Source organism: Onychomys torridus, chromosome 5 (assembly GCF_903995425.1).
Source record: "Onychomys torridus chromosome 5, mOncTor1.1, whole genome shotgun sequence".
Classification (NCBI taxonomy): domain Eukaryota; kingdom Metazoa; phylum Chordata; class Mammalia; order Rodentia; family Cricetidae; genus Onychomys; species Onychomys torridus.
Window position 1 is genome coordinate 83,518,707 of NC_050447.1, and position 16,025 is coordinate 83,534,731.

A 16,025-nucleotide genomic window follows, 5' to 3' on the forward strand; every position below is an offset into this window, starting at 1 on the left:
ATGAACAAGGAACCATTACAACAGACATCAAAGATATTCAGAATATTATAAGGTAATACTTTAAAAACCTGTACTCCATCTAAAAGAAATGGATGAACTTATAGATTCAGCAAAACCACCAAAATTAATCCAAGAAGTTAACAACTTAAACACACCATAACAAATGAGGAGATTGAAACAGTAATAAAACACACCCATAACAAATGAGGAGACTGAAACAGTAATAAAAGCCTTCCAGCTACAGGAAGTCCAGGTCTAGAGAGATTCACAGCAGAATTCTACCAGACTTTCAAGGAAGAACTATAGCCACTCTTTCTTAAACTACTAAGAAAACAAAACAAAACAAAACAAAACAAAACAAAACAAAACCTCAAAAACAGAAACAGGAGTATTCCCAAACTCGTTCTATAAAGCCAGTCAATATCACTCTAAAAAACAAAAAACAAACAACAACAACAACAAAAACCAGGCAAAAACAACCAAAAATGAAAACAACGATGTCAATGGTGAACATAGACTCAAAAATGCTCAGTGAAGTACTTACAAATACAGACATATCAAAAAGATGATATACCATGACTAAGTTGGTTTTATCCATGAAATGCAGGGATGTTTCAACCTATACCAGTCTACAAATGTAATAAACTAAATAAATGTACTTAAAGGCAAAAATCACATGATCATCTTAATAGACTCAGAAAAACAAGGATGTCTGAGAAATAAATCATATAAATCATAAGGAATCATACTATTGACTGCTTACTTAAAAACTATAATGATGTAATTCTTTCTATAAATATACATATGAAGTTTTAATGAAAGTTACTCATCTGACAATGCTCCCTCCAAGAGCTAAAGACCACCTAACAAAAACCTAATACCATATATGAGATGCACTTATTTTTTAGTTGTTAGCCAGGACTGTCCCAAGTGCACTTCAGAAACAGGGCCCTGGGTTCGATCCTCAGCTTAAAAAAAAAAAAAAAACCACAATTATGTCCAGCATGTTACAATAACCCTATGGGTGCAGTAGTGGCATACGGACCTTGGCAGTAACCAACAGCTTTCAAATTGCTCAACAAGAGGGAAACCATGCCTGATACTGGAAACCTAGCTAACTACTGAGTGCTAGTAAAATCATAGCTATTGGAATATAACTTACAACCACTACTTTACTAAACCAGTGTAATCCGTAGCAACAATCTAAACATTTGTCTTAATACTCAAAGATAAATGTAGACTTCACTCACCAAGGAAATTTTAGATAGACAAAGCCCACTACAGAAAACTGCAGCCAATCAAAATGCAAGAGTTGTGGAGTCCAGTTCCAATGGATACATATACAAAACATTCCTACACCTAAGGTTCAGAGAACATTGTAGAAGAATTGTAGAACACTGTAGAGGGGGTAAAAAGATGTAAGAACCAAAGTATAAAGCAGTTTGCTGTGAGACTGTGTGCTAGTGATTGTCAGAAGCTATGCCTATAAAGTCTCACCAACATGGCCATGCAAATATGAGCTAAACAAGGACAATAGGAATAGACATGCCAAGTGGGAGAAATAGTCTTCCCCACAGAAAAGCCAATACCAAACTGTCAGTCCTCAATTTGCACATACACATAATATCATACAGACTGAGATTATATTTAGGAATATATACATATATGCATGTAATGACAATTAATGAAAAAAAGAGGCCATAAATTTGAAAGAGAGCAAGGAGGAATATATAGAAGACTTTAGAGGGAAGAAAAGGAAGGGGGAAAAAGATGTAATTGTTTCATATTCTCAAAAATAAAAGAAGTAATTTAAAAATTATGGTATATATATTTTCATAGGTTTTATAAAGGGAAATTAATTTTTCTTGTGGATTTCATTTTGAATGGTATGAGATAAAACAGGTAAATATATAAGCAAACACCATCTCTCTACATATGTGCGTCCTTGTATATATATGAATATAAATATGTATGAGGCATGAATGCAATACTTATTAAGATACCTGGGTCATTCTGCCAGTGAAGCCACATCCATAATCCCAGTGACATCTATTACCTCCAGCTAACTGGCAGTGGTGGACTGGCCTCTCAGTTCTGCATGGAATGAGCTGGCTTGCTCTAGGAGCATTTCAGCCTAGGAAAGGAGACAGATCCTTATAATGTCCTGGCAACCTGGGAATCCATATTTACTAGATTAATTTATCAAAGGCAATGAATTTTTATATGTAATTTGAGGTTTTGCTTTTAATTCTAGTAAATATGTCACCTCATGACTAGAAGGTGGAGGCATAAATATATCAACTAAAAGTGCTATATTATAATGTGTACAGTGGCATCTTCTGCACCATGGCTTGTCTTACCTTGCTCTTTTGGTGGTACTGATGAGGAATTCCGCATTATGATGTATGTGACTTGAACAGTAACTTTCCTAAAATATTCAAGAACAAAGAATTAGAGACTAGTTGAGATATTATGTTAATACACTGTAAAATATGAATTATAAGAGCTTTTAAAAAATGTTTTCCTTATTTATAACTAAATGAGTGCTAAGAAATGGGTCTTAAGCTACTAATAATTGCTGCATGTATTTTCTGTTCATTTTTCTATGAAAGGATTTTGCCAAATATACTGGACTGGACTGGACTTGGGGAAGGATGCTATGATGTGGGATGAGGGCCTCCCTGCACCTCTGCCGTCACAGTCAAGTAGAAGCAAGCGAAGTGCAGAGTCTCTGAAAATGCCCTGCCTGATAACTGTACTTCAGACATATTGTTTAAACAATAATTGCTAAAATAAATGATAAGTACTGACAACTAAAATATTAAAACAAGCACTGAAATATAAATCATAAGCTGCAAGAGCAACATAAGTCTACTATAGTCACTTGATAGAATATAGTCTCATCAATGTAAAAAGAGTATGACACCTATGGAGGAGCATAAGAAATGCTCATACATTCACACTAAAAGACAGATGCCAATATTATAGTCACATAGGAATGCACATGGTGGCAAATTCACGTATGTGTCTGCACTGTGCTTGGTCATAGAATTATAAGTTTTCCTTTTTAGGTTAGCAAATTTCCAAGCTGTCTATATATTGACCAGCAACTCAGTATTCATGAGGCTTGGTACTGGGAGCTTCTCAGAGATCAGAAGTCAGGATTCTGGTATGTTATTTTCACATAATCCATACACATTCTCTTGTATGCTTTAAATAATTTCTAGATTACTCCACTACTTGAGTACAATGTAACTGATATAGAAATAGATACTAGAATATGGGTGTATCCAATCTGAGGCCTAGCTATGAATGTGGTCTAACACAGCTGTAGAAAAAGGAGTCATGTCACAACATCCAAGGGTTGGCCATGCTGCTTGTTTAGGGAATAATAAAATTAAAAAGTCACTACATGTTCTGTATAGATGCAGCTTTAATTAAGTATAGGTAATTAATTCATCTGTTTATTTGAGACAAGTTTTTACTTTGTAGCCCAGTCTGGCCTGGAACTAACAGAAATGTCCCTGCCTCAGTCTCCCAAGTATGAACAACATGCTCAGCTATAATTGCAGCTTAAAAACTATTTTTGAAACAAGGCATGGTAGTACATGCCTGTAAATTCTAGCACTTGAGGCTGGAAGCGGGGAGATGAGGAATTCAAAGCCAGTCGGGACTACATGACAGCCTGTCTAAAAATAAAACTGGAATGTAAAACATGTTATTATTGTTATTTTGAGACAGGGTCTCACTATGCAGCTGTGGCTTACAACTTTTTTTTTTTTAAAGTGGAAAGTTTCATCAGTCTTGAACTCATTGGTATTTGTTGATATTACTTAGAAAAACATTTGTACCTAAAAGTTTATAAAAAATATTGGGCATTATTTTTCCAAAGATCTTAATTGTCTTTTTTTTTATTTAAACACAGTCACATTTCTATTTTACATCCTCAAAATTAGAATTTTGGCCCATGAGGTGCTACATGCCTTTAATTCCAGCACTTGGAAGGCAGAGGCAGGAGTATCTCTCTAAGTTCAAGGCCAGCCTGGTCTACATATTAAGTTACAGATAAAAAATAAGGATGGAACAGATAATCAAATCTTTTAAAGACACCAGAAATTAGTTCATAAAAACAGGTCCTAACTGTAGCCAAATTTCTAAGCAGTCTTATTAAATAAAAAACATGGAGCCAAATATAGGGGTGAAAGCCTTAGACATCAGGGAAATAGTGAGAGCCACCAACCAACCTTACTTCACCTGCTCTGCAACTTCCAAAATTCCATGGCTTCATGTCTACCCAGGCTTTTATTGCCTTGCTGTTCTGCCCTTTCATTGGCTCTTAGCCCAGCTACCTCACTTCCTTGTCACTGCCTGTCTATACGGACCTCCAGGTCTCCATGGTTAGTACTGGGATTAAAGGTGTGTGTCACTATGCTTGGCTCTGTTCCCTAGTATGGCCTTGAATACACAGAGAGCCTGCCTGCCAAGTGATTGGATTAAGGGCGTGTGCTACCACTGCCTGACTTTTATGTTTACTTAAAATGGCTTGCTATTTCCTCTGCTCTCCAGGCAAACATTATTTATTAATATACAATAATATAAAATATCACATTTCTCCTTTTTTGTCTAATAAAAAAGTTATAACAAATATAAGAAAAACTATATACAATAAGTACAATAACTATATATAATATATACAAGCAATAAATACATCAACAATGTCTAGACCTTTTATTTGCATTTGACAAATTCAGAGAAAATATTTAATTATTTATCCTATCCAAAATGTACCTAATTCACTTTCTATTCTAACTTGTATTACCAACAGAAAACTATCTTATGATGTCTTTCAAACTTACACGCTTAACACCTCTTAGATTCTTTTCTGAATTTCTTAACAAGGAAAATTGTTACTATAAATATCTAATCTTTAACTCTATCAGAGACCCAAGAAGGAAGTAATATTACCTAGTAAAACAGGAAGTGCAAACAAGCAACTTCCAAAAAAATGTGAGTTGACAGAAACAGCCAGCTGCCTGGACAGTCACCCGAGTTTCCTCTGCTTAGACTTTTCTTAGACAATGAGGCACATATGCTCCTGGCAGGATTTATTTATTTCAGAGAGGAGGATGGGCATCAAAGACTCCATATGGAGTTTATTTTCTTTTTGGCAAAAATAGCCATTTTGGCAAGAAACTGTTCTTGCCTGGTCTGCTTGACAAATTGCTGTATCAACTGGACATGCAGGACTCAAAGGAAGGTGACCACTGAAATTTGCAAGGCGAGATGGTTCTTCAAGTTCCTGCTTTGTAGAAGAAACTGCCAGAAATTCTACAGGACACAGAGAGAAGAGACTGAGAGACTCTAGACCTATGTGGCTGAAGATGGATGCCCCAAAGTTGCAGAGGAACTTTGGATGACTGTCCAGGTAGGTAGCTGTCTCTGTCATTCTAGATTTTTGGAAGTTGCTCACAAAGCTCTTCCCAGTTTATTTAGGTAATATTATGTCCTTCTGAGGTCTTTGATATAGTTGAAGACTAGATAGTTATAATTATTATTTTCCCTGGGTATGATAAGAGATAAATTAGATATGAAACTTTAGACTCACAAATATAGGATAAAATATGTTCTTTAATTGTGCCAAATACAAATAGACTAAATATTATAACTGTAATTCTTGCCTGATAACTGTTTTGTTATATATAATTTTACTATGTTAAAGTTAAAATTTTCCTTTTTAATTAAACAGAAAAGGGGAAATGCTGTGGGATAAAATTAAACAGGAAAGGGGAAATGCTTTTGTACACTGGTTTAATAAAACACTGACTGGCCAGTAGCCAGGCAGGAAGTATAGGCAGGGTAAGCAGACAAGGAGAATTCTGGTAAGAGAAAGGCTGTGAGTCAGGAGACACTAGCCTGCTGTCCAGGGAGCAGCATGAAATGGCACACAGGTAAAGCCATGGAACATGTGGCAACATATAGATTAACAAAAATGGGCTGAGTTTAAGTGTAAGAGCTAGTCAGTGGTAGGCCTGAGCTAATGGCCAAGCAGTTTTTAATTAATATAAGCCTCTGTATGTTTACTTGGGGGATGCAAGTGGGAGGTCTATGTCCAGACCACCAGCAGGCTGGGACACAAGATTTCTTCCGACTACACCTAATGAGGCTGGAGAGATGGCTCAGAGGTTTAGAGCACTGTTTGGTCTCCCGAGGGTTTGGGTTGAATTCCCAGCACCTGTGTGGCAGCTCAATGCCATTTGTAACTCCAGTTCCAGAGGATCTGATGCCCTTTTCTGGCCTCCAGAAGGCACCAGACATATGAGTGGTATGCAGACACACCACAGGCAAAACACCCATACACATAAAATAAAAACAAGTAAATCTTTAAAACAATACCAAAAAATTGATCCCAAAGAGATAGGAAACCACAGCAGTGAGTTGGATAATTATGATGCAAGAGGCAAGGTCCTGAGTATGGAGAAAAGAGAGTCTCCATTGTGTTTCTCTTTACTTACAATTATTGAGCATGCAAAAAGGTATAAAATACGATCCATAATAAAGAAAATAAGGAAAAGTGACCCAGGTGTTAGAAATAATAGATAAGAATATGGGGTATTTATTCATGTTCATTAACTCCTATTAGGCATGTTGGAAGAAGAGAGATTACCCAAAATGAAACTGAGAAGAGGAGTTAAATAAAAGCAAAACACAGAAAATGTAAGTATCATAAGCTGAGCTGTATGACAAATTAGAAGTTCATTCCAATAGCTGGAGAGAAGAGAGATGGAAAGACAAGAATGTTTCTTTAAGAAATAATAGCCCAAACACTATGATAAAACTGTAGACACATAGATCCAAACATGTAAAAACCTACAACACATAAAAACATAAAGATTACAGCAAAGACTATCATTGACCAACCTGCCCAAAACAAGTGAAAAGAAGAAAAACTAGAGATCATGTATTACATACAGAGGAACAATGTATTGAGGATGACAGGACACACCTTATTAGAAACAATACAAGTAAGGAAACAGAAAGCATGAAGAAAGGAGGGAGAAACAACCCTGTGATCAAAAATCCTACGTTCCACAAAGAAACACGAGGCTCAGACAGCTTCCTAAAGATTAGGAGTCCTTAAGGAAGAAATGACTTCAACCGTACACAAACCCTTCTAGAAAATTAAGAAGATGGGTCTGGGCAATCGCTCGGATGGCAGAGTGCCTGCTGTGCAAGCATGAGGACCCAGGTTTGGATCCCCAGTTCCCATGTAAAACTTGGCATGATGGTACCTGCCTGTGATCACAGCACTGGTGGCAGAGACTAGAGTAGAATCCTACACTAGGTCAAGTGAGCTTCAGGGCAAGTGAGACTCTGTCTCAAAAAATAAGGTTGAGAAGCAATGAGAAAGACATCTGATGTCAACACATGCATGTGTCCCTGTGCACACAAACACACATACATATACAAAGGACACTGAAAAGAATGAATTTCTCACTATTAAAGAAGTGATCAGTATCTAAACATCAAAGCTAGACAAAGCCTTTATGAGAAAAGAAACTAAAGACCAATATCCTGGCATGAGCACACATGTAAAAGTTACAAACAAGATTTCAGCTAATCAAATCCAACAACATGATACGACATTGTAACCGGGCAGGGTAGCCTCACCAATACACATTTGTTTTAACATTCAAATGAATTTCATTCACATATTAATCAACTAAAAAAGAAAATTATGCGATCATCTCAAAAGATACAGAAAATGCATTTGATATGGTCTAAATCCATGTCTGCTAAGAGCTTTAAGAAAATGAACAGAAAGGATAGTCACTTTGGCAAAGAGCTAAATCATGAAAAGCTGACTGCTTTCACTCCAGGTTCACAACTAAGACAAGGATATCCATCCTTAGCATTATTCCCCAGAGCTGCTGCAGACGGCCACTTCAGCAATGATGTACCAGTGGACACCCATGTGCAAAAACAACAATGAAAAATTTTCAGCCATTTCACAAAATTTAGTATGTACCACATATCCAAGTATAAAACTTAAAAGCCATAAAATTCCTAAATGAAAAACTATGATCTTTATGATTTATTTATTCACTAGTTCATTTATTATTTTCCCAACCCTAACCATAAAGCATAAACCTTAGGAAACACTATTAGCTTTGGTCAGGCAAATTTATCAGAGTAAGAATGTCAACTGAGACATATTCCATAGAATATCAAACTAAAAGGGTAGAATTCCCTCAAATTGAAAAGACAGAGTATGAAAAGAAAAGCCACACAACAGAGACAATATTTATAAATAATAAATAGTATTCAAAATAAAAATCCCTCTTAGCAATGAGCAAACAACCCAATTTACAAAATATGAATCTATTATGTCACTAGAAAAGATACATGGCTTATAAATAAGGACAGGAAAGATGTTGGACATCATTAGTTACAAACCAAAACCATAATGCAAGGAAACCATGCATCTATCAGAAGGGATATGGTGAATGTCAACAAGGATGTGGGAGAAAGAGAGGAAAATAGAGCATACATGAGCATATAAGCAAAACCAGAATACATACCATGTGAATCTACTTGTGTAAGATTTTAGAAAATGCAAACTGGAGGGATAGGAAACTGATGGCTGCCCGAGACAGGGAAGACAGGGGTCTTGGAAAGAAAGGCTAGGTGTGCATGAAGAAAATACATCCACCCAAGGGGATGAAAGAGGTGTTCACCAGATATGCTTCTGGGATATGCACACTTCAAAACTAATCATACTTCATTCTACATATGTGTACCTTACTGTGAATCAACTGCAGCTTCATAGTATTTTTTTAAAGACTTTACGGATATGGATGAATATCACTTATTTACACTCATGCCTTTTCATAAAGCAAGCTGATGAGAACATATTCAACTATGAAATTATTAATACTTTGTTCTTAAAAGAAGATGTTAAAGTAGGAATCACTGGAAAAATGTTATATCTTATTAAGAAATCAAAGAAATGCAACATGAAAACTACCTTTGTTTGCTTATGAATTGTGAAAAATACAGAAATAGCTGGATGTGAGGGGAGGGTTGCCCAGATGCTGCTGGTGTTGTAGGCACTTGCTGTGTGTTGTGCACAGCACTCCTGGAGGCTTAGAGGGATAATTCCTCAGGGCTACACCTTCTCTCCACTTTAGGAATTAATCTCAGCATCATCATGGCATCCAACATCACTGTCATAAACAGCGTTTTCTTGAAACCAACTCAATTCTTTACAATGAAATTAGACATTGAAAAGAATGACACTATTTTAAAGGCTGTTTCTTAAAAAATATTTAAGTATAAAAAGTGATTAAGATACTTTTGCTTAAAAGGGTTGGGTATAGAGCAATATCATTCATTTTTTTCATATAGACATAAGAAAAACTTCACTAATTTAATAATTTTTTTTGTATGTACATATTTGTTTCACTAATGAACAACTACTACCTTTGAAATCAGAAGAAAGCACAAGTTACTGTTTTAGAACAACGCATTAGAAAAAGAGGGCCATTCTCAACAGTGCGTGGTTGCTTATGCTTTTATTTTGCATGGAAAAACTGTCACACTAGTAGGGTACCATGCAGCACTTCCATACATGCACTCACAGTGAACTCTTTCAATTAGGTGAGCCATGCCCCCTCAACCATCCACCACTTCTCACTGGTGTAATGAGTCAACATCCTTCCATCAAGCATTAGATGCAGTGACTCAGTTATTTCAGTCACCCACTCAGTTATTTCACACTCAATCATCTTACTCCAATCTAACTCTAACTCAGTATCCATCTCTCATCTCCCCTAGACTTTTCTTAATGCCTAGTAACCACCATCTACTTTCAAGTTATGTTCCACATGAGCGAGACTGTGAGTATTAATCTTTATTTCACATATTATCAGGATCCATCCACATTGCTACAACTGTCAGGGTAGCATTCTTTTAGATAGTTCACTCCTGTTTTATGATGTGCCTGTACATTTTCTTTACTCATCTATCACTGCCTGACACTTAGGCTGCTTACTTATTCTGGCTATATGACAGTGCTCAATAAACATGGTAGTATGAAAGTTTCTTCAACATACTGGTTTTATTTCTTTTGGGTAAATGCCCAGGAGTGGGCCTACTGGATCATATAATAGTTCTATTTCTAAACTCTGGGTCCTTCACAGTGTTTCCCACAATGGCCATATTAATTTACATCCCCATTAACTGTGCAAAAGTTTCCTTTCCTCTCATGCTGTTGTCAACACTCACCATCCTTTGTCTTTTAGAGAAGGAAGCTGTTCTTATTGGGGTGTGGTGATGTCTGACTGTGGATTCATTGATTTACCTTCCCTGGGTGGTTAATGATATTAAACATGTTTTTCAGAATCTATTCACCATTTTTTTCTTTTTAAGAAAATGTCTATGAAGGAATACTAGTTTGAACAGGAATTGTTCCTCATAGGCTCACAAACTTGAACACTTGGTCCCTAGTTGGTGGTACAATTTAGGAGGTTTTGGAACCTTTAAGACATGGAACATTGTTGGAAGAAGTAAATTTCTGGGGATGGGTTTTAGGGGTTTGTAGCCCCACACCAATTCCAGTTCACATTCTCGGCTCTGTGTGGTTGGAGATATGATCTCTTAGCTTCCTTCTCTGGCTGCCTATTGCCATTCCCGCCCCCACGCCCCCATTATGGACTCTCCTTTTGGAACTGTATGCCAAAATAAACTTTTCTTCCATAAGCTGATTTTGGGCATGGTGTTTGTAGCAACATAAAGTAACACACACAGTAAGTCTACAGCATGTTTTAAATCAGGCTGTCTACTTGCCAGCTCTCACATTTCCTTCTGGATATGAACCACCTGCTGGATGTACAGTTTGTACAGGATGTCTTTTCACTCTGACATTTCTTTGCTGGCAGAAGCTTTTTAGTTTGATGCAATTCAATTAATTGATTTTGCTTGCTTCCTAGGCTTTACGGTCTTGTCCAAAAAACTGTTGTTCACTCCAAAGTCCTGAAACATTTTTCTGTGTTTTCTGCTTTTATTTTCGTATCTTACACTTAAAATTTCAATCAGTTTTGAGTGGTTTTGAGAATTGGTAAGAACAAAGATACTATTTTCCTTTTTTTTCATTAAGAATTTTTTTTTTTTTTTACTCATTTTACAAACCAAAGATTCCCCCTCTTCCCTCCTCCTGTCCCCACATCCTCCCACCCAAACCTACTCTTCAGTCTCCTCCACAAGAAGGCAAGGCCTCCCATGGGGAGCCACATCCAGTCCAGGCAAGTCCAAGCCCTTCCCCCTGCCTCAAGGCTGCAGGTCCCATCATAGGTAGTAGGCTCCAAAAATCTCCTTATGCACCAGGGATGGATTCTGATTCTACTGCCAGGGGGACCCCCAAGCAGAACAAGCCCCACAATTGTCTCCCATGCAGTCTCCACAGCCATTGATCCAACTTTCATGAATTCCTACTAGTTTGGTTTGGTCGTCTCTGCAGGTTTTCTCACCATGATTCTGATGTACTTGCTCATAAAATCCCTCCTCTCTCTCTCTCTCCTACTGGACTCCTGGAGCTCTGCCTGGTCTTTGGCTGTGGATCTCTGCATCTGCCTTCATCAGTCATTGAAGGAGAGTTTTGTGATGACAGGGTATTCATCGATCTGATCACTGGGGCAAGCCAGTTCAGTTCAGGCACCCTCTCCACTATTTCTAGTAGTCCAAGCTGGGGTCATCCTTGGGGATTCCTGACAACTTCCCTAGCACCAGGTTTCTCTGTATCCTTGATATCTCCTTCTATCATGGTATCTCTCTCATTGCTTTCCCACTCCATCCCTGTTGCAGCTCGACCATCCCATTCCCTTATGTTCTCATCCCCCATTCCCTACCCTCCATTGCCCACCCCTCACCCCCAGTTCACTCATAGAGATCTCATCTATTTCCTCTTCCTAGGATGATCCATACATCCATCTTTGGATCTTCCTTGTTAGCTAGCTTCTCTGGAGTTGTGGGTTGTTGTCTGGTTATCCTTTGCTTTACTTCTAGTATCCACTTATAAGTGGGTACATACCATGTTTGTCCTTTGAGTCTGGGTTACCTCACTCAGGATATTTTCTAGTTCCATCCATTTGCCTGAAAATTCCATGATGTCATTGTTTTTCTCTGCTGAGTAGTACTACATTGTGTATATGTACCATATTTCCTTAATCCATTCTTCAGTTGAGGGGCATCTAGCTTGTTTCTAGGTTCTGGCTATTACAAATAATGCTGCTATGACCATAGTTGAGCATGTGTCCTTGTGGTATAATTGAGCATTCCTTGGGTATATGCCCAAAAGTGGTACAGCTGGGTCCTGAGGAAGATGGATTCCCAATTTTCTGAGAAAATATCACACTGATTTCCAAGGTGGCTATACAAGTTTGTACTCCCACCAACAGTGTAGGAGTGTTCCCCTTGCTCCACATCCTTTCCAACATAAACTGTCTGTAGTGCTTTTGATCTTAGCCATTCTGACAGGTATAAGATGGTATCTCAGAGTCATTTTGATTTGCATCTCCCTGATCACTAAGGATGCTGAGCATCCTTAAATGTCTCCTAGCCATTTGAAATTCTTCATTTGAGAATTCTCTGTTCAGCTCTATAGCTCATTTTTCAATTGGATTGTTTGTTATTTTGATGTCTAGTTTCTTGAGTTCTTTATATATTTTGAAGATCAGCCCTCTGTCAGAAGTGGGGTTGGTAAAAATCTTTTCCCATTTGTAGGCTGTCATTTTGTCTTATATACTGTGTCCTTTGCCTTACTGAAGCTTCTCATTTTCAGGAGGTCCCACTTATTAATTATTGTTTTCAGTGTCTGTGCTACTGGTGTTATATTTAGGAAGTGGTCTCCTCTGCCAATGCATTCAAGACTACTTTCTACTTTCTCTTCTATCAAGTTCAGTGTAACTGGATGTATGTTGAGGTCTTTGATCCACTTGGACTTGAGTTTTGTGCATGGTGATAGATATAGATCTATCTGCAATCTTCTACATGTTGTCATCTAGTTATGCCAGTACCATTTGTTGAAGATGCTTTCTTTTTTCCATTGTACAATTTTGGCTTCTTTGTCAAAAATCAGGTGTTTATAGGTATGTGGGTTGATGTCAGGGTCTTCAATTTGATTCCATTAGTCTACATGTCAGTTTTTATGCCAATACTAAGCTGTGTTTTATTACTATAGCTCTATAGTAGAGCTTGAGGTCATGGATGCTGATGCCTCCAGAGATGGCTTTGTTGTATAGGATTCTTTTAGCTATCCTGGGTTTTCTATTTTTCCAAATGAAGTTGAGTATTATTCTCTCCAGGGCAGTGAAGAATTGTGTTGGGATTTTGATGGGGATTGCATTGAATCTGTAGATTGCTTTTGGTAAGATTGCCATTTTTACTATGTTAATCCTACCTATCCATGAGCATGGGAGATCTTTCCATTTTCTGATATATTCTTCAATTTCTTTCTTCAGGGACTTAAAGTTCTTGTCCTACAGGTCTTTCACTTGCTTAGTTAGAGTTACACCAAGGTATTTTATATTATTTGTGGCTATTGTAAAGGGTGATATTTCTCTGATTTCTTTCTCAGCCCATTTATAATTTGTATATAAGAGGGTTACTGATTTGTTTTAAGCTAATCTTGTATCCTGCCATATTACTGAAGGAGTTCCCTGGTAGAATTTTTGGGGTCACTTAAGTATACCATCACATCATCTGCAAATAGTGAAAGGTAGACTTCTTATTTTCTAATTTGTATCCCCTTGATCTACTTTTTTGGTCTTGTTGCTATAGCTAGAACTTCAAGTACTATATTGAATAAGTATGGGGAGAGGGGACAGCCTTGTCATGTTTCTGATTTTAGTGGCATTGCTTTGAGTTTCTCTCCATTTAATTTGATGCTGGCTGTTGGCTTGCTGTAAATTGCTTTTATCTATCTATCTATCTATCTATCTATCTATCTATCTATCTAATTATTCATTCATTCATTCCTTTGTTTATTTATTTTTTGGTTTTTCAAGACAAGGTTTCTCTGTGTAGCTTTGCACCTTTCCTGGAACTCACTTGATAGCCCAGGCTGGCCTCAAACTCACAAAGATCCACCTGCCTCTGCCTCCCAAGTGCTGGGATTAAAGGCGTGGACCACCACCGCTAAGCTGTAAATTGCTTTTATTTTGTTTAGATATGTTCCTCATATCCCTGATGTCTCCAAGACCTTTATAAGGAAGGGGTGTTAGATTTTGTCAAAGGCCTTTTCAGGATCTAATGAAATCATCATGTGGTTTTTTTCTTTCAGTTTGTTTATATGGTGTATTACATTGACAGATTTTCATATGTTAAACCATCCTTGCATCTTTGGGATGAAGCCTACTTGATCATGGTGGCCAATTTTTTTTATGTGTTCTTGGAGTCAGTTTGCCATATTTTATTGAGTATTTTTGCATCAATGTTCATGAGTGAGACTGATCTGTAATTCTCTGTCTCTCTCTCTCTCTTTGTAATTCTCTCTTTGTTGCATCTTTGTGTGGCCTGGGAATCAGAGTAACTGTAGCATCATAAAAGGAGTTTGGTAACATTCCTTCTGTTTCTATTGTGTGGAACAATTTGAAGAGTATTGGTATTTTTTTGAATATCTGGTAGAATTCTGCGTTGAAACCATCTGGCCCTGAGCTTTTTTTGGTTGAGAGTCTTTTAATGACTGTTTCTATCTCCTTAGGGGTTATTGGTCTATTTAAATAGTTTATCTGGTCTTGATTTAATTTAGGTATATGGTATCTATCAAGAAAGTTGTCCATTCTTTCAGATTTTCCAATTTTGTGTAGCACAGGTTTTTGAAGTATGACCTGATGACTCCCTGGATTTCCTCATTGTCTGTTGTTGTGTCCCTTTTCATTTCTGATTTTGTTAATTTGGATGCGCTCTGTCTTTTGGTTAGTTTGGATAAGGGCTTGTCTAACTCGTTGATTTTTTAAAAAAACCAACTCTTTGTTTCATTGATTCTTTGTATTGTTATCTTTGTTTCTATTTTATTGATTTCAGCTCTCAATTTGATTATTTCCTGGCATCTATTTTCCTGGGTGAGTTTGCTTCTTTTTGTTCCAGAACTTTTAGGTGTGCTGCTAAGTCACTATTGTGAGATTTCTCCAATTTCTTTATGTGGGCATTTAGTGTTATGAATTTCCCTCTTAGCACTGCTTTCATAGTGTCCCATAAGTTTGGGTTTGTAGTGCATTCATTTTCATTGAATTCTAGGAAGTCTTTAATTTCTATCTTTATTTCTTCCTTGACCCATTGGTGATTCAGTTGAGCATTATTCAGTTTCCATGAGATTGTAGGCTTTCTGTAATTTTTGTTGTTGTTGAAATCTAACTTTAAGCCATGGTGGTCTGACAGAATACAGGAGGTTATTCCAATTTTTTTGCATCTGTTGAGATTTGCTTTGTGACCAAGTATGTGGCCAATTCTAGAGAAGGTTCCATGGGGTGCTGAGAAGAAGGTATATTCTTTTTTGTTAGGGTAGAATGTTCTGTAGATATTAAGTCTATTTGAGTCACAACATCAGTTAAATCCCTTATTTCTCTGTTAAGTTTCAATCTGACAGATCTGTCCAGTGGTGAAAGTGGGGTAAAGTCTCCCACTATTAGTGTGTGGGGTTTGATGTGTGATTTAAGCTTTAGTAATATTTCTTTTATATGTGTGGGTGCCTTTGTATTTGGGGTATAAATGTTCATAATTGAAACTTAATCTTGGTGGATCTTTCCTGTGATGAGTATGTAACGTCCTTCTCAATCTCTTTTGATTGATTTTAGTTTGAAGTCTATTTTGTTAGCTATTAGGATAGTTACACCAGTTTGCTTCTTAAGTCCATTTGATTGGAAAGTCTTTTCCCATTCTTTTACTCTGAGGTAGTGTCTGTCTTTGAAGTTGAGGTGTGTTTCTTTCTTTTTTCTTTTCTTTCTTTCTTTTTTTTTCTTTTTAAGATTTTT

The 16,025-nt window shown here is 37.1% G+C and overlaps 1 protein-coding gene across 5 annotated transcripts in view; it reads right to left on the reverse strand.

Moving 5' to 3' along the window:
- Znf438 (zinc finger protein 438) overlaps nt 1-16,025 on the reverse strand; it is a 150,217-nt gene that overhangs the window by 32,671 nt on the left and 101,521 nt on the right. For 4 of the 5 annotated variants that reach the window (XM_036189178.1, XM_036189175.1, XM_036189176.1 and 1 more), the window contains one exon: nt 2,361-2,428. In XM_036189178.1, coding sequence (XP_036045071.1) covers nt 2,361-2,397 — 37 coding nt within the window. In that variant the 5' untranslated portion in view covers nt 2,398-2,428. Of the gene's footprint in view, nt 1-2,003; nt 2,135-2,360; nt 2,429-16,025 lie in introns of those variants that run through there. The other variant, XM_036189174.1, reaches the window with a different exon arrangement.